The 18,678-nt window shown below is 39.4% G+C and overlaps 1 protein-coding gene across 3 annotated transcripts in view; it reads right to left on the bottom strand.

The window, feature by feature from the left end:
* Window positions 1-12,528: 12,528 nt before the first annotated feature.
* Window positions 12,529-18,678, bottom strand: part of CNTLN (centlein) — a 268,051-nt gene continuing 261,901 nt past the window's right edge. For all 3 annotated transcript variants that reach the window (XM_061630573.1, XM_061630579.1, XM_061630586.1), the window contains one exon: window positions 12,529-13,599. In XM_061630573.1, the coding sequence (XP_061486557.1) occupies window positions 13,498-13,599 (102 nt within the window). In that variant the 3' untranslated portion in view covers window positions 12,529-13,497. The remainder of the gene's footprint in view (window positions 13,600-18,678) is intronic.

The following is an 18,678-nucleotide window of genomic DNA, read 5'->3' as shown; positions in this document are numbered from 1 at the left end:
CGACTCATGCATGATTAGAATTGCTAAAACATGAACATCCTATTTAGGAATTCAAAAGATAGCATGAGGCCACAACCATAAGTGGTGGTGGGGAACATGTGGCAGCTCTAATCCAATCATCCCCCCTCCACTGCTGACCTTTGGATGTTCAGCATGAAGTTCTGAAACTGAGAGTCTAAGAGCATTCCATCGAATGTGCATAGTCTCTTTTCCATTATTACAAACTCTGCCTGAGCAAGGTACTTGATTGCAAAAAGGCTTCTAAATGCATTTAGGTGAACATTTAGAATTTTCTTTGAGTACAAAGATCTGAACGTGCAAACATCTCTGGCTGCAATGGAGATGTTGGGGGCAAAGCTTGCGTGTATAGCCCCACTGGCATCTTGAAACTGAGGACCCGAGGAGAACCTAAAAAGGAATAAGTCCTCCCATTTAGTTTATTTATTTATAAATATATTTGTATACTGCTATTTCATTTTAAAACATCAGAGCGATTTACAACGTTAAAAAAACAAAAATTGTGCAATAGAACATAGTAAAAATACAGTAAAAACAAAGGTCAGCTATTGCAAAAAGGCATTTTCTATCTACATAAGCCAGGCAGAACAGAAAGGTTTTCAGCAGGCATTTAAAACTTAAAACAGAAGGTGCCTGCTGAATCTTTGTTGGCAGAGCATTCCAGAGAACTGGGCCAATGACACTGAAGGCTCATTTCATGTTGATGTTAAATGAGCTGCACCAATCTGGGGGACAACCAAAGCCGCTCCTGCAAATGATCTCAGTGATCGAGCTAGGATAAAAGGGTTCAGGTGGCCCCTAAGATACCCTGGACCTAAGTTGTTCAGGGCTTGTACATTAATACAAGGACCTTGAACCTGGCTCAGTAGTGGATGGACAGCCAGTGCAGATGTTTTAAGAGTGGTGTCATGTTACATGTCATCCTGTGCCCCCATCAGAAGTCTGGCCACTGCATTTTGCACCAGCTAAAACTTCTGAACCAAGGCCAAGGGCAGCCCCACATAAAGTGCATTGCAGTAATCCAGCCTCAAAGTTACCAACCTGTGGACTATAGTGATCAGGCTATTCCTGTCCAGGAATGGTCATAGCTGACGAACCAGACAAAGCTGGTAAAACATACTCAGGCCTCTAGTGATAAAGATGAATCCAGGAGTACCCCAAAGCTAAGGACCTGCTCCTTCAGAGGGAGTGTGACCCCATTCAGAACAGGTAACTTGCCTATCTCCTGGACATGGGAACCACCTACACAAAGAGCCTCTGTATTCCCATGATTCAAGCACAGTTTATTTGCCCTTATCCAGTCCACTACATCAAGGAGACATTTTAAACGCTGTTTCTGGTCATTGTCTCTCAGAACAATGTCAAAACCTCAGTGTGTCCAAACAGTACTGGTAAACTGCATATAGACGAGGACTCTATAAAAAGATAGGGATCAGGTCTGGAACTCACTCAAACAAAGCTAAGCAGCAATATCCTGGCAGATAACCGGTTCCTATTGCACAAGGAGTTCCCTCAAGGTTAAGTAAGAAAACCCAGTCAATCATTCAATTAGAAAATGAATCACACTGAACAAATCAGGGATTAATATGGACAGGTTGCAATCCAAACTGCTAGTTACCGCTCAAGCCAGAATTATTTACTGCTACAAGGTAATTGTTCATGTCTGGAGGGAAATTTTTTAATGTTTTTTTCCATGTATTTCTCTCTCCACCCCACCCTTTTATTATCTGTTGATTCATTTTAAAAGGAAGAAACATTTTGGTGGGTGGGGATAATATGCCCAATCCTCGACATTTTTTCATCACTAAAATTATTTTATAAAAAAAGGCTCACAAGACAAAATTAAAATAATTTTATATAAAGTTTATCTAACACAGCTGTAAACTTTTGTGCCACAAGGTGGAGCATCAAGAACACTTAATGGGAGAATCAAGAAGCGATCCAGGGCGAAGCCTCCGTTGTCCATATATAGAAAGAGGATGCTTTGAATTACTCTCCGGTTCCATTGCCCTGCTTGGAGAGGTGGATAAATGTTTCCTAAAATGTGCATTTAAAACTCTTTCAAGTCTGCCTGCTTCTATAAAGTTATTTGTTGATTTAATTGTCAGAAAGAAAGAAAAAACTACCAGGAAAAATAAATGCAGCCTGATCCAGTTAGTCCCTATCTGCACAGAAGCAGGCTAGAATATATATATTCTGGTGGATCTGTATATACAATTAATGCTCTCCATACATTTCCATATGCACCTATCCAGGAGGTGAGGCTGCTGTGGTTGGTGATAGCACCAATCGCTTACAGTGGAATCCTAAGTGTGCCTCCTCAAAAGTAAGCCCCATTGGGATCTAGCTCTCTGCTCCACCCCCTTTTCCAGTCACTCTCCTGAATAGATGAGTGACTGGTATAGTATTGCCTATGCGCTGCTCCAATACCTGGATGAAGCTTTTTGGAAATACATACGACCGTCTGAATGTATATATTAGTACATAATTATTATCCAGCAGAGAACATATCTATGAAGAATTCAAATGCTATTCAACAAAAACACTAGGGGTGGGTTGGTTTTTGAAACAGGCAGAACTACGGTACCTTTCTAACATTGCTGCTGCTCCTTTGAAAGCTCTGCACAATAGGAGAGACCTGCAAGTCCTCTCCAAAGTTTGTTGCATGGGCGAGAGGGCTCAGGAGGTCTCCCATGTCGCTCAGAGCAGTCAACCAGGAAAATGCTTCTCTTGGCCCAAAGCTCAGCTTGACATGGGAGGTCTTTGAATTTGGGTTTTATGTACTGCTATACAATGGCCAGAGTCACTGCCAGAGTGTCAGGGTGGGGCAATTGCCCTAGTAAATAGACTTGTGGAAGCTTGGTTGACAGACTGAATCAGAGTCAGCTGTTCTTAAAATATACAAGCTATAACAGGGAACAATGGATTGTACCCAAGTAAGTTTTACTCAGAGTAGACCCACTGAAATTAATGGGCTTATGTTAGTCATTTATTTAAATGGATCTACTCTGAATATGACTAATGTTGGCTATGGCCCTATGTTTTTCAATAAATGGCTACTTACCAATGAGTAATAAGATACAACTGCTTAAAGAATTAATTTTTTAAAAGAAAATAATGAAGTTGATACTATTTACTACAAATTGATATTTATTACTCATCTCATTTTCAAAAGTCTCAGAATTAATAGCGAGATACAATTCAGTGCAACCTGATAATTCAGTGTTGCTAAATGAATTGGTGATGCAGGAACATAACATTAACAAAGGGTATTAATTCGTTTTGTTTATAAACAAATTAGATTGGTTTATAAATGGATTCTCATTACTTCTTCCTTTGGCTGGTACCTTTTTTCTCCCCCACTAAAATGAAATTTACACAAGGCTAATGCAAAACATAAGATTCCAGAGAGAAAGAGAAAATATCTAAGGATATGCACTGCACTGGAATAATTGGCATTATCAGTAAGCCAGGATTTGTGTAAGAACAGTTTATACTGTATAGTATTAATTATACCTCTTTAGTCCACACCCAGTGACAAAACTCATTCATTGATCAGTACAAGGCTGAAGTTAAAGAAGATTGCAGAATCTTCACTCTTGACATTTTTTAAGAGGCCAGAAGCTGCTTTGGGCATAGGATACTCAGCTTGAGGACAGAAGTTAAATTTGGTAATTCCACCTCAAAGTTATATTTCCATGTAAAAATGAAATGTATGAACTTGTCTCACAAAGGTAGGAAATGTAATGTTTAAGCTAGGGGTGGTAAATTTGTGGTCCTCCAGATGTTGTTCAACTACAGCCCTGATCTTCCCTGCCTATTGGCCTGACTGGCTATGGATGTCAGGAGTTCAAACAGGTCACAGGTTTCTCATCCAGGGTTTAAGCACTCTAATATTTTGCAGCTGTTGCTGTACGTAGAGCCCAAGTCGTCCGCTCTAATTCTAAAGTTACTTCTGTAACTGTTCGGTGGAGTTGCCTTTTACTAGCTTCAGCTGGCAATATAGTTATGGCCATTCCTGGATTGGGTTGGATTGACCACAATTGTCCATGCACTGGTAACCTCAAGAGTGGATTACTGCAATGCACTCTATGTGGGGCTACACTTGAGGATGATCTGGTGCAGAATGTGGCAGCTAGGTTGTTTGTTGGGGCAAACGACCAGCAGAATATAACACTTTGCTTGTGGGATTTACACTGGCTGCCAATCTGCTATCGGGCCAAGTTCAAGGTTTTGGTGCTAACATTTAACATTTAAAATTTGGTACTAGCATCGGTAACATTTGGTACTAACATTGATATACAGCCAAGTTCAACATTTTGCTAATATGTAAGGTACTAACATATTATATAGCTCAGGGCCAAGGTACTTGAGAAACCACCTTATCTTACGGTATAATTAGTAGGCCATTGCACTCTGCAGGAGGCCTTCTTCTTCACGTTCCAATGATCTCAGAAGCCTTGTTGTTGTTATGTGCCTTCAAGTCAACTACAACTTATGGTGACCCTATGAATCAGCGACCTCCAACAGCATCTGTCGTGAACCACCCTGTTCAGATCTTGTAAGGTCATGTCTGTGGCTTCCTTTATGGAATCAATCCATCTCTTGCTTGGCCTTCCTCTTTTTCTACTCCCTTCTGTTTTTCCCAGCATTATTGTCTTTTCTAGTGAATCATGTCTTTCCTCATTATGTGTCCAAGATAACCTCAGTTTCATCAATTTAGCTTCTAATGGTAGTTCTGGTTTAATTTGTTCTAATACCCAATTATTTGTCTTTTTTGTGGTCCATGGTATGCGCAAAGCTCTCCTCCAACACATTTCAAATGAGTTGATTTTTCTCTTATCTGCTTTTTTCACTGACCAACTCACATCCATACATACAGAACGGGAATACCATGGTCTGAATGATCCTGACTTTAGTGTTCAGTGATACATGAAGGGCCTTTTCTAGTTCTCTCATAGCTGTCTACCCCAGTCCTAACCTTCTTCTGATTTTTTGACTATTGTCTCCCTTTTGGTTAATGACTGTGCCAAGGTATTGACAATCCTTGATAAGTTCAATGTCCTCATTGTCAACTGTAAAGTTGCATAAATCTTCTGTTTTCATTACTTTAGTCTTTTTGACGTTCAGCTGTAGTCCTGCTTTTGTGCTTTCCTCTTTAACTTTCATCAGCATTCTTTACAAATCATTACTGGTTTCTGTTAGTATGGTATTGTCTGCATATCTGAAATTATTGATATTTCTCCAATTTTCATACCTCCTTCATCTTGGTCTAATCCTGCTTTCCGTATGATATGTTCTGTGAATAGATTAAATAAATAGGGTGATAAAATACACCCGTCTCACATCCTTTCCGATGGGGAACCAGTTGGTTTCTCCATATTCTGTCCTCAGAAGCCTCTCAGAAGCCTGCTCCACAGTAATTGAGCAAGGCTTTTAGTGGAGCTGCTCGTTTTGTGGAACAGCATGCCTGTCGAGGTAGGGCAGGTACCCAATATCTGCACATTCCAGAAATAAGAGAAGACATTTGTGTCTCCTAACAAGCCTTCCTAGCTGGGTGAAGAGGTCTCTGTCGGGGGTGTCTACTTGGTATTGGTATTTTCTATCTGCTTTTATTTTCTCTGTTTTAAACTGTGGTTTAGTTCTTTTTATTGCATTTTGTACATTGGTTTGATGTGCAGGTGGAAGGCAATGAATAAAATAACAACTTAAGGTTCAGTGTCTACTGCAAGAAGCTTTCCTATGACCCCTCAATGGGATGATTCATTTGAACTATTCTAGGCGTATTGTAATGTCTGTATTCAGTGATTGTGTTTTGGAATGTTTGTAACTCTTTTTTAGTATATGTTTCTCATCAAATTGGTTCTGTTTATGTTGGCCGCCATAGGCTCCTTCAAGAGGAAGGGCAGCATATAAATTCAATAAATAACAACCACCTTCATGCTTTCCTCTTAGTGTACACTGTAGTCCAGACCAGGGGTATAGTTATCTGGGGTCTCGGGCGGTCTTAGACCCCCTACTTTTTGGGGAGCAGGATCCAATGTTTCCAGCATCCTATGAGACAATCAGCATGAAAGGGGAGTGTGTTGGTCACTCACAAGAGTCTTCTAACATGCTTCCTTGTCCTTTCCTGCTTATTGGAGCCAATCAGAGTGAAAGGAGTCAGACACTGAGAAGACTCTTTTCAGGAACCAACACTCTCCCCTTTCATGCTTCTTGGCTCCCAGGGATGTCTGTTTTCATGGGAAAAGGCATTAACAAGAATCTCCTTCTCAACCTCCTTCTCTCTCAAAGAGGATGAGAGAGGTTGTGGTTGTGACTGCCATGAAGGGACTCTACACTTCTGAATTTCACATTACACTTCTGGTCCAGACAGTAATGGCTAGGAATGAAAAGAAAATGTAAAGGGTCAGTAGGTATTTGTATTAGTTCTAGCTTTGAGAGCAGTTTGCAGGTAGGTGGTACCGGAGAATCTCCCATCATGCTATTTTTATACCCTTATTATTTGGAATAATTAAATAGCAGGTGTGACAGAATTTTAAACCATTTGGGTGTGATATAGGCATGTCGTATCACCATTCAGTTCATCTCCCATGGCCTAGGTGGTTAACTTATTTATTTATTTCATTTATATCCCACCTTTCTTTTCATGGTAGAAACCCAAGGCAGCTTACATATGGTTTGCAGATGGTCTCCCATCCAGGCACTGACCAGACCAGACCCTGCTTAGCTTCAGCAGGGTGCTGGCCTCATGTGCCTTCAGACCATAGCTTGGGACTTCAGATATGTTAAAGCACTCAAAATATACATATTTTCATTTTCCCCCCAAACAGTAAGATCCAAACTTTTGCTGTAGAGCTGAACTGCATTTATAGTTAAGAAATACAACCCATAACCTAAATCTACCTTTTTATCAAACATTATTATTTTTATTTATTAGTCACTTCATACCCAAAGGTCCCCAAGCAACTTGTTGCTGTTGTTATGTGCCTTCAAGTCAACTATGACTTATAGCAACCCTATGAATCATCAACCTCCAATAGCATCTGTTGTGAACCACCCTGTTCAGATCTTGTAAGTTCAGGTCTGTGGTTTCCTTTATGAAATCAATCCATCTCTTGTTTGGGCTTCCTCTTTTTCTACTCCCTTCTGTTTTTCCCAGCATTATTGTCTTTTCTAGTGAATCATGTCTTCTCACTATGTGTCCAAAGTATGATAACCTCAGTTTCGTCATTTTAGCCTATTTATTTATTTAAAATATTTCTATCCCGCCCTTCTACCCTATAATAGGGCACTCAGGGTGGCTACAATAACATTGCACACATATATAATGAAATACACAATAAAAACACAAACATTAGAGTAAATTAAAATGCATAGAATACAATTAAAATACATAAAATGCATTATGCATACACATACACACACACACAAACATACATACATGTATATATGTGCATACACATATGAGGGAGTGAGAATAAAAGAACTGAAAAGATAAAAAATTTAAAACAGTGTTAGGCTGACCCATTAGTCCCAACCAAAGGCTCTACAGAACAAAATAATTTTTACAAGTTTCCAGAAAACCATCAGGGAGGGAGCAAAACGGGCTTCATGGGGCAGGGAATTCTAAAGTCTGGCAGCCACAATTGAAAAGGCTCTATCCCGTATGCCTTATAGGGATTGTTCTGGTTTAATTTGTTCTAACACCCGATTATTTGTCTTTTTCGCAGTCCATGGTATGTGCAAAGCTCTCCTCCAACACCATATTTCAAATGAGTTGATTTTTCTCTTATCTGCTTTTTTCACTGACCAACTTTCACATCCATACATAGAGATCGGGAATACCATGGTCTGAATGATCCTGACTTTGGTGTTCAGTGATACAACTTTGCATTTGAGGACCTTTTCTAGTTCTCTCATAGCTGCCCTCCCCAGTCCTAGCCTTCTTCTGATTTCTTGACTATTGTCTCTATTTTGGTTAATGACTGTGCCAAGGTATTAATAATCCTTGACAAGTTCAATGTCCTCATTGTCAACTTCAAAGTTACATAAATCTTCTGTTGTCATTACTTTCGTCTTCTTGACGTTCAGCTGTAGTCCTGCTTTTGTGCTTTCCTCTTTAACTTTCATCAGCATTCATTTCAAATCATTACTGGTTTCTGCTAGTAATATGGTATCGTCTGCATATCTTAAATTATTGATATTTCTCCCTCCAATTTTCACACCTCCTTCATCTTGGTCCAATCCCGGTTTCTGTATGATATGTTCTGCATATAGATTAAAGAAGTAGGGTGATAAAATACACCCCTGTCTCACACCCTTTCCGATGGGGAACCAATCGGTTTCTCCATATTCTGTCCTTACAGTAGCCTCTTGCCCAGAGTATGGGTTGCGTCTCAGGACAATCAGATGCTGTGGCACCCCCATTTCTTTTAAAGCATTCCATAGTTTTTCATGATCTACACAGTCAAAGGCTTTGCTGTAATCTATAAAGCACAGGGTAATTTTCTTCTGAAATTCCTTGGTCCATTCCATTATACAACATATGTTTGCGATATGATGTCTGGTGCCTCTTCCCTTTCTAAATCCAGCTTGGACGTCTGGCATTTCTTGCTCCATATATGATAAGAGCCTTTGTTGTAGAATCTTGAGCATTACTTTACTTGCATGAGATATTAAGGCAATACGTCGATAATTACTGCATTCCCTGGGATCCCCTTCCTTTGGAATTGGGATGTATATTGAATGCTTCCAGTCTGTGCACCATTGCTTAGTTTTCCATATTTGTTGACAATTTTTTTGTCAAAATTTGGACAGATTCAGTCTCAGTAACTTGTAGCAACTCTATTGGTACGCCATCTGTTCCTGGTGATTTGTTTCTTCCAAATATTTTAAGAGCAGCTTTTACCTCACATTCTAAAATTTCTCGTTTTCTTCATACGGTTCCTCCATGAATGAATGTCATCTTTGCATCTCTGTTATAGAGTTCTTCAGTGTATTGTTTCCATTTTCCTTTTATTTCATCTCGGTCGGTCAGTGTGTTCCCCTATTGATTATTCAACATCCTTACCCTTGGTTTAAATTGCCCTTTCATTTCTCTAATCCTTTGGAATAGGTCTCTTGTTCTACCCTTTTTGTTGTCTTCTTCTATTTCTATACAAGAACCATTGTAATAGTTCTCTTTGTCCCTACTTACTAGTCGCTGTGTGAGCGTGTGTACTGTAGTGGTTAGAATGCTGGACTATGACCTCAGAGACCAGGGTTTGAATCCACACACAGACATGAAGCTCACTGGCTGACCGTGGGCCAGTCACTGCCTCTCAGCCTCAGAGGAAGGCAATGGTAAACCCCCTCTGAATACCGCTTACCATGAAAACCCTATTCATAGGGTTGCCATAAGTCAGGATCAACTTGAAGGCAGTCCGTCCGTCCGACTAGTCACTGTATTGTTGCATTTAGGGTTCTGACTGTGTTTCTATCTCCTTTTGCTTTTGCTTTCCTTCTCTCTTAACAATTTTAAGAGTTTCTTCAGTCATCCATTGAGGTCTTTCTCTCTTTTTAATGACAGGTATTGTCTTTTGGCTTTCTTGCCTGATAATGTCTTTGACTTCACTCCATAGTTCTTCTGGTTCTCTGTCAGCTAAGTTTAAAGCCTCAAATCTGTTCCTTATTTGATCTTTATATTCTTCTGAGATGTTATTTATATTATATTTTGGCATTATGATTGCTTTGTTGTTGTTCTTTAGCTTTACACTGATTTTCAATATGACCAGTTCATGATCAGTACCATAGTCTGCTCCTGGTCTTGTTTTTGGAGAAAATATGCAACTTCTCCATCTTCCGCTACCAATTATATAATCAATTTGATTCCTATATTGACTATTTGGTGATGTCCACATGTACAGTCGTCTTTTCTGTTGTTCAAAAAATGTGTTTACGACAAATTATAATCTTCACAGAATTCGACAAGTCTTTCTCCTGCTTCATTTCTATCTCCTAAGCCCCATTTCCCCACAATTCCTAGTTCTTCTTTGTTCCCTATTTTTGCATTCCAGTCCCCCATGATTATCAGCACATCTTGTTTTGGTGTGTGATTAATTTCTTCCTGTACTTCTGCGTAAAATCTCTCCAATTCCTCTTCTTCTGCATTTGCCACTGGAGAGTAGACTTGGATGATGGTTATGTTAATAGGTTTCCGTTAAATCTCAGTGCTATAACTCACTCAGACCTTGTGTTATAGCTCTTGTTTTTGCTACATCACTTCTCATTATTAAAGCAAGCCCATTTCTTCTTAATTTCTCATTTCCTTTATAAAATATTTTGAAAATGTCCCATTCCTGTCCATTTTAATTCACTCACGCCGAGTATTGTAATGCTGATATGTTCCATTACTTGCTTGACAATTTCTAACTTTCCCTGGTTCATGCTTCTCATATTCCATGTTTGTATTGTGTGCGTCGTACAACTCTGGACTCTCCTTTCACATCTGTGCGCATCAGCCTCTGGGCTTCCTTTTGGATTTGTCCCAGTGGTGTCAATAGTCACAGTGCTACTCATACTTGTCCTTTGTTCTTCCCCAGTAGCTCGTTGAGTGCCTTCTGACCTGAGGGTCTCATTTTCCAGCACTATCCATCCCTCCTCTAGGATCCACACCTTAACGTGGTGAGGGGGTTTGAGAGTGTTGAAGAAGCTGAGAGCAATGCTGTCAGGAGTCTAGACCAAGAGGCTAGACTCCTAGCAGGGGCACCCAAGGTGGAATGGTCAAAGCTGAGACACCAGACTAAGATGCATCCAAACTCAGAGGAAGGCAATGGTAAACCACCTCTGAATACCTCTTACCACGAAAACCCTATGAACAGAGCACCAATCAACTTACACAATGTTAAAACAAAACAAATAAAGCACACTATAAAACGTAACAATAAACAACAAAACAATAACAGTACCACCCCCACACAGCCACAGCAAGGTTCAGCAGCATATTAAAAATAAAACATCATCTCCATCTATTGAATGCCTGGGAGAAAAGGTACGTCTTTACCTGGCACCAACCAGATGGCAAGGACAGTGCCAGGCGCACCTCAATGGAGAGCAGATTCCACAGATGGGGAACCACAACTGAGAAGGCCCTCTCCCTTTTTATATGTAGTAATTGTGCATGCAGTTATGTATAATTCTTCTGATGTTTCTGAAATTGTTGTGCTAATTAAATAATTTAATGAACAGCACTGTCCTTGCATGGCAAAACCCCTTCCAGATAATACCAAGTGTTAATTGACACATCAGTCAATAAACTAATCAGTCACATAGAGGTGTTTGGTCATGCAGAGGTTCTGGTTATCTTTCCTGCCTTTTTTTTTCCTATTTGGGGAGAACCACCATGAAATCAGTCTTACCATTTGTTTGTTTGTCTGTTACATTTATACCCCACCTTTCTTTCACCATGGAACCCAAAGAAGCATACATGTGATTCCCAGGCGGTCTCCCATCCAGGCACTGACCAGACCCAGACCTGCTTAGCTTCAGCAAGGCCTCATGTGCCTTCTGGACCATAGGCAGACCATAGACCATATTTGATAAGAATACCCAGTTTACACATTATCTGTTGGGCAAAAGGGAAGGGAGCAAGCTTGTAATGTTAAAAGAATTATAGAAACACTAGAAAAAATATGCCTGTGTTATATGTTATTGAAGTAAGTCAACCTCTAACAGTTGCAAATACGTAAGCCTGCCAGTCTACTCACCTTATATATCCTGTAACTAATACTACATGTTCTTAAACATATCTTCATAAATTTTAAAAGAAAACGCTTTATATTGAAGCTAGAACAATTTGTTAAACAGCCCTTTTAATCCTGTTCATGAAGAAGCAATGTATTTGTATCCAATAACTGGATATTTTGTATGTTGCTGAAACAATGTACCTTAATATACCTTGTTCTGAAGGAGTCATCTTTAGGAAGTAATGCAAGGGCTCTTTAAACATTAGCCTAGATGTGTGGGAGATACTTTTTCTTGACTGGTTCATGTGCACTTTTGGTAATGACCCAGCCATTTGCATGGGCTTGATTGCATGTACTCAACCATGAAATTTGCATCATGCTCGGGGGGGGTATCTGCCTGATTCCATTAAAAAACAGCTCCCGTGTGACTAAAGCACTCCCTCCATATTTGTGATTCCCTAAGACAGGGATAGTCAATGTGGTGAGATTGTTTAGACAACAACTCCCATCAGCCCCAGCCAGCATGACCAATGGTCAGGGATAATAGAAGTTGTAGTTCAAAACATCTGAAAGGCGCCACATTGGATACTCCTGCTCTAATAGGTGTTGTGTCAATATGTACTCCTTTGTGACACTTCAGCTGAAAGAGAGGAGGGAGAGAGACCTTGGTTTACATACTCCACCATCCCCATCTCTCAAAGTATTTAAACATAAATTATATACAAACAATTTTTCAGAGACTTCTAGTTAAAAAGTTCAACTCAAAATCCTTTATCCCAAGAAAACATTTATTAAATACAATTAAATACATTGCACACTTAACATATTATTTCACAGTAAAAAAATTGAAAGCACATATGTTCTGAATGGTCCCTCAGAATGATTCATTACATCCCTTGTATTCACTCCATACTTTTCTTTTTAATGTTTCACATAAAAAGGGAATTTAGGAATTGTCTATCATGTTAGTGATAACTGGGAGTTTTCAAAGGGCACCAAGTTAGATTCTAAAGTCCAACAAAATTTGTGCCATATATTCAGAAATACAGCTGTGCAATCAGCTAGAAAGCGTTTCTGCACATGCTCCGTTAAAATGAACAGGCAGCTGAACTTCCTAATGAATTGACCTGAACAATGCTGTTTGTGTAATACAGCCTCTAAGCCAATATTTGGCAACCTGGTGCCCTCCAGATGTCCATGCTGGCTGGGGCTGATGGAAGTTGCAGTCCAAAACATCTGGAGGGCATCGGGTTGGCAGAGGATCTTGTTTTCTCAAGAATCTGTAATGGGAAAATAAATTGATATTTTTATTTGTTTAAGGCAATCCTTGTGCAAAATGCTTACATTACTTCTTTTGGAATGGGACTATAACTAATATCAAATGGCTCCATGGCTAATACAATGGGTTTGTATAGAAACTGACTAGCAAATAAGAAGGGAGATCTACAGCCAAATCCTACACTTGTTTACTTAGAAATAAGTTCCACTGACATCAATAGTACCAATGGCTGTTTCATCCTTCACAACAATAGGCATGTTTGCCGTGTTTACATTGGTGTGTATCTACTGCATGTTTGGAAATGTGAATTTCCTTTTCATACTTGATATATTCTATGTGAATGCAGCAAATACATTTGCAACCATAAATTGTGAACTGGTCATTAATATGAGACAAAATTGGTAATGGAATCAAAGTGCAAAAAAGGAGCGAGAAGGTCCCTTTTCTCTCTTTCAGAATTCAGTTCAGCAGCACCTAGGTCATTTGTTTCACAAGAGAACTGTATTCTTCTGCCAGCTTCTTCTGCTCATTTAGTTTTTCCAGCACTGCATCCATTAAATATGAAGCAAAAGGAAACTAGAAGAGAAACAGAGTAAGAAAAATGATCAGTGAAGTCTGTATTTTTCTTCAGCTAGAAAACATTTACTAAGTATCTTGAAGCTATTAGATTTCACTTAGTTCTGACACTGGCATACTTGCCCATGTCTGTTCTCTCCTAAAACTGATCCTCCTGATTAGTGTGTGTAACTGTTTCTTATCATAAAAATGACAAAAGAGCAGAATAAAATGAAAAAAGATAAACGCCTTATTGAACAATTCATGGTTTACTGACCATGTTAATGATGTAATCTGCAATACCAGCAGCTCTGTCATTTATCTTCAATCAGCTGATCAATATGAGGTTACAGTCATCTCTGGGGCACTTATAAGTAGACGCAGCACTGCATGCTGACTGCTCTCAGGAGAGGGAGAAACGGAGCTATCAATACAGTTCCTAGTGCTGGAGGCAAATGCTTTCAGAGGCGTCCAGTTAAACTTTAGGGACTAAATGTAAAAAAACCCCTCTTCATAGATCAAGATTCTATAGGGATCTATAAGCATAAGGCAAACTTCAGGGTGGAGGCAGGACGCTCAAGAACAACCTTGCACTGACTTTATTTGGACTTGATGGTCAAAATTAGAGAACTACATAATGCACAGGATGACTATAATTGTCATGAAAGCCTTCATTGCGTGGTAACTCAGTAGTCTTTGTGTCATAAGAGCAGCAGCCCTCCATGGAAAGGAAGATATTATCACCATGTGGACGGGTTGTTAATGAGTCGCTAAATCTGCCTCAAGTCTGTGGGTTTAATGCTGACAATGAACAGGTGGGCCAATAGTGGGTCTGAAACATTGTACTAAGTCCAGAAAAGGCCTTCCACTTGTGTAAGGATTTCTCTGGATCCAACCTGTAATATCCAAGGGCCACTAACCTCAACAAAGTGGGTTAGGTTTCCAGTAAGAACTGGAAATAATAACTGTAACAAATACGACAAAAGTGAAACCAGGGGCTGGGCTGAAATGCTCATCTAAGCATGAGTTCAGCTCAGAGCAGATGGAACAAGAAGATGCCAGACTGACATATTAAGTCAATCTGTTGATGACATTGGGTTGGATCATGAGATAACACCAGTAATTGACACTTCTGACACTGCAAACAGAAGACTTATTTATTTATTATTTTATTTATATCCCACCCTTCCTCCCAGCAGCCCAGACTTCAGACAAACACAAACACCCTGAGATATTGTGCAAGACCTTATGCAACACTTTGTGCTAGCAGACACTGTGCAAGAGATTGCACAATGCTTTCTGCTAACAGAAACATTCTGCTGGATTTCACTTATATTTTCTCAAAAGAGTCTTGTGCTTAGTAGCGAAAAACCCTTCCATTTGCAGAAAAAGTCTTCTGTTTGCAGGAGGACACCTCTGGAACCAACCCATAATATCCAAGGGTTACTAACCTCAACAAAGTGGGCCAGGTTGACAAAGGTACTGCTTAGAGCCCTATATAAGCAGAAAAATTCCCACAATGGGGAGTTTAAGACCTTTCCTTCTCTGTAGACCACACATCCAAATGAAGATAGAGCAGTGTCACAAATAAAGTGGGTTTTGTTTGCTTGTTTTACAAAAACTATTGTTCTCCAGTCATGTCTTCAAAGGTGAATTAAGGGCAACAACAAAAAGTCATATTAGTGGACATAAGCAAATGGCTGCCTAAAACCTTCTTAGATGATAAAAATAAGTAATACTGAGAAAACCATGTAATGTGTGTGAAGTGTATACACTAGTGTGAAGATTTATTTTGCCACAAGGACATTGATCAAGTGGAAATCATGCACCACAGTTCACTTGTGACTCTGGACCTACTGTTTTCCTACATTCCATTTCCCCCCCTCCATGCAGTTAGGTATGGAGTAGCTTTCATCTTCTCTGTTCTTCAAAGTCTCTCAAACTTGTTTGTCACTACCCAGACCACATTTACTTTTGATGCATCTTTATTTTTTCCTAATAACATTCTTCTTTAGATGAATGAATTACTTTACCACTGTCTTGAGCTCATATCATTCTCTATTCTACCTGCTATTCACTATGTTCTAAGAATGCTTTGTCACTGTAAAATGATTTTTAAGGAGGTATTTCTATCTTAATCATTCAGTGCCATCAAGGATAAGAGAGCTTGAAATGTTGCAGATGTCTTGCACATTTATCAGCTTCTGGGAATGTGCCCATGTTCTTATCTAGTTATCTAGATAGACATACATTCTGCACTGCATCTTTGCAGTCTTCATCTTCAGTAGAGGCCTGTCAGATTTGTATTAATGGTTTAGTAAATACACTGAGATTTCCTCTATAATGCCAGGGATCATGTCTTTTAAAGAAAGCTGTCAACATATTACAATTTTTTTTTAAAATAGTAACCAACACATTTCCATACTATGTAAAAAAAAGGCTAAAAAAGGCAATAGTTCAATGAAGCAATAAAAAAGAATGCCAACATCTGAGGATGGATACATGTATGCCCTCTCATAGTCTACAGAACAGGCTTACTGAGGTTCCACTAAAACAAATTATACATAAATGGTAAACCATAACAGCTAGAAACTTCAGTGGATGCTAGGTGCATCTAATGACATTAGGGATGGGTGAGAATTCCACTGATTTCTGTTTAGCACCAGATTTTTCAGTGGTCTACATATTCTTCATCTTGTGGAGTGATCCTGTTTGCTCCTTACTTCAGCGGCGTTCCCCAACACCAGATTTCCCCACTCAAATATATTGTTCTTGTATTGATTTTACTCATAGCACAGCAATATATATATATATATCTCTCACTCTCCCTGACACCCCCCTCCACTCAAATAATCCAAGCTCCAAGAGGAAGGAAACAAGCCAAGTCTTGCCAATGTTAAGGATTCAAGGCTTGCTTAGAAGGATGTGGAGGTCCACTGAAAGCTGCTTTTTTCCTTTCCTTTCCAAAAGGAAAACAGCCAGTCTCTGCTAACGTGGAAACTAACCAACCTCAGTCACAGTGGAGGAGACAAAGCTGCTTTCCTTTATCAATATTTTCTTTCAAATTATTGGTATTTTCTTTCATTTATTGATATTTCCTTTCAAAATATTGATATTTTGAAAGAAAATATTGATATGAATATCAATATTGTTAGGGAGAGAGAAATGGACTAGTAAAAGCAGCAAATAGTGAACAAAGAATGAACTCAAATTGATACTGCCTGTTAGGTCAAGGGAATGATTTTGAAGCACCACTGGCCACAGATAGCATCCCTAAATGACATGTATATTTTATAAATTAGACTATGGCCCTCCAGATGCTGCTGAACTACAACTCCCATCTGTCCCAGAGCAGTCAGCATGGCCAATGGCCAGAGATGATGGTTGTTACAGTTCAGTAAGAGCTGGAGATTACAGGTTCTCCACCCCTGAATTGGACACTCCAGCTACCTTCTGTAAAGTGTAGGTAACCTTTACCTGCTGAAAGTAATTTGTAGTTAAGTATACACTGAGATATAAAGACTAACTGCACAAACTATCATTAGTATGACTATACTACCTACTTACAAAGCTGCATAGCTAGTACCTACATAGATGTATTTTTAATTGGTACCAGTACCAAGTCTTCCTGCTTGCAGGCTTAGTATCTAGTAACATGGAACATGAAAGAAAAGAAGGAAGGACAACTAACTGAGGTTGAACCAACGAAAGAGATATGGGTCTTAAACAGCTGCTTGAATGACATGACAGAGGGAACGGAGTGAATGTTGGTGAGCCAAGAGTTCCTTTAAGAGTTATAGCCGGCCTTTCTACCCATCAAGGACACTTAGAGTTAAGGAATAAAACAGAATTGAAATGGTAGGGAAAGACAAATCTAATAAGATACAAATGTAGGTGGCTTAAGGACAAAAAAGTCTTGAGGACAAAACTAAGTGCATGCTGATGTTAACTGCATTTTAAACAGGAGTTGAGACAGGCAGAAAAGGGCTGAGCAGGATGCTGGGTTCAGGGTTAGCATAGCAATCAAATCCAGGAGCTCACAATGTACTGATGTAGATTTTGGTCAGAGAAGGATTACTGCTGACCGCTCTACATTTACAACTGGGGACCAAAGATTATTCATAGTAGGAATTGTAGAAGATAGCACTTCATATCCATCGTCTCCACCCATCATAAGCACATATATGTACATACACATCTTCATTTGGGCTCCTGCTGGGAGGAAGGGCGGGATATAAATCAAATAATAAATAAAATTTGGTCAAGGGGAAAGGATGGAAATATGAGGCTTCCCTGATTCTTGTCCTTTGCTGCCTCCACTTTCCCTGCAGTTTGCCCACTTGAAGATGTTTGACAGGTTAATTTGATGCATGACAGGTTGATTTAGAGTCAGCTAGCTTCAGCAAAAATTAGTCTTCAGAGTTTTCCATTTGAATTAAAATTAAAAAGTCAGTAAATACTTATTTCGTATACTGATGCATGGCCTTACACCTTAGCGTGCAGATCTCCACTGGGATACTTTGTGTCTCACACCGCAACCTGTTTATTCAACTAATTTGGTGTGATGTAATGTATAGCTGCTTTTCATAAGCCACATAACTGCAGATCTCATATTACCTTATTGAAAAGACAATCCTGAGCAGTGGAGAATGGTCTTACTCAGTGTGTGAAAGCTTTGAAGTGAATGGTGTTTGAATTATGTGATGGATAATATAGATTCTTCATGCTCCACCTATCATATAGATTTCAGTTTCTTTTAAAGTAAGGATACTGGAAGCTTTACTCTCTGGGGCTTTCAGGAGAGCAAGGTCTCCTGACAGAGGCAGACATTAAAGAGGCAACTATGCTAGGAAATGTCTTCAGGGACAGTAAAGTCCACTAGGAGACTATTAAATCTCTCCTGGTAACTAGAATGGGGCTATGTATGGAAATCAAACCAAGAGCTAACAATGGACACTGCCAAAAGGACTGAAGAATCTCTGTCCAATCACACTACAAAACTAATTACAATTTGGCCTAAGAACCGAATTTGGGATAAAAAGAAACAATGACAATCCTTCTACTCTGTCCATAGCAGCTGTACGGATATCTACAACCAGG

The sequence above is a fragment of the Rhineura floridana genome, chromosome 1, assembly GCF_030035675.1.
Source record: "Rhineura floridana isolate rRhiFlo1 chromosome 1, rRhiFlo1.hap2, whole genome shotgun sequence".
NCBI lineage: Eukaryota > Metazoa > Chordata > Lepidosauria > Squamata > Rhineuridae > Rhineura > Rhineura floridana.
Note: the sequence above shows the minus strand (reverse complement) of the source record. Positions and strands in the feature narration are given on the sequence as shown.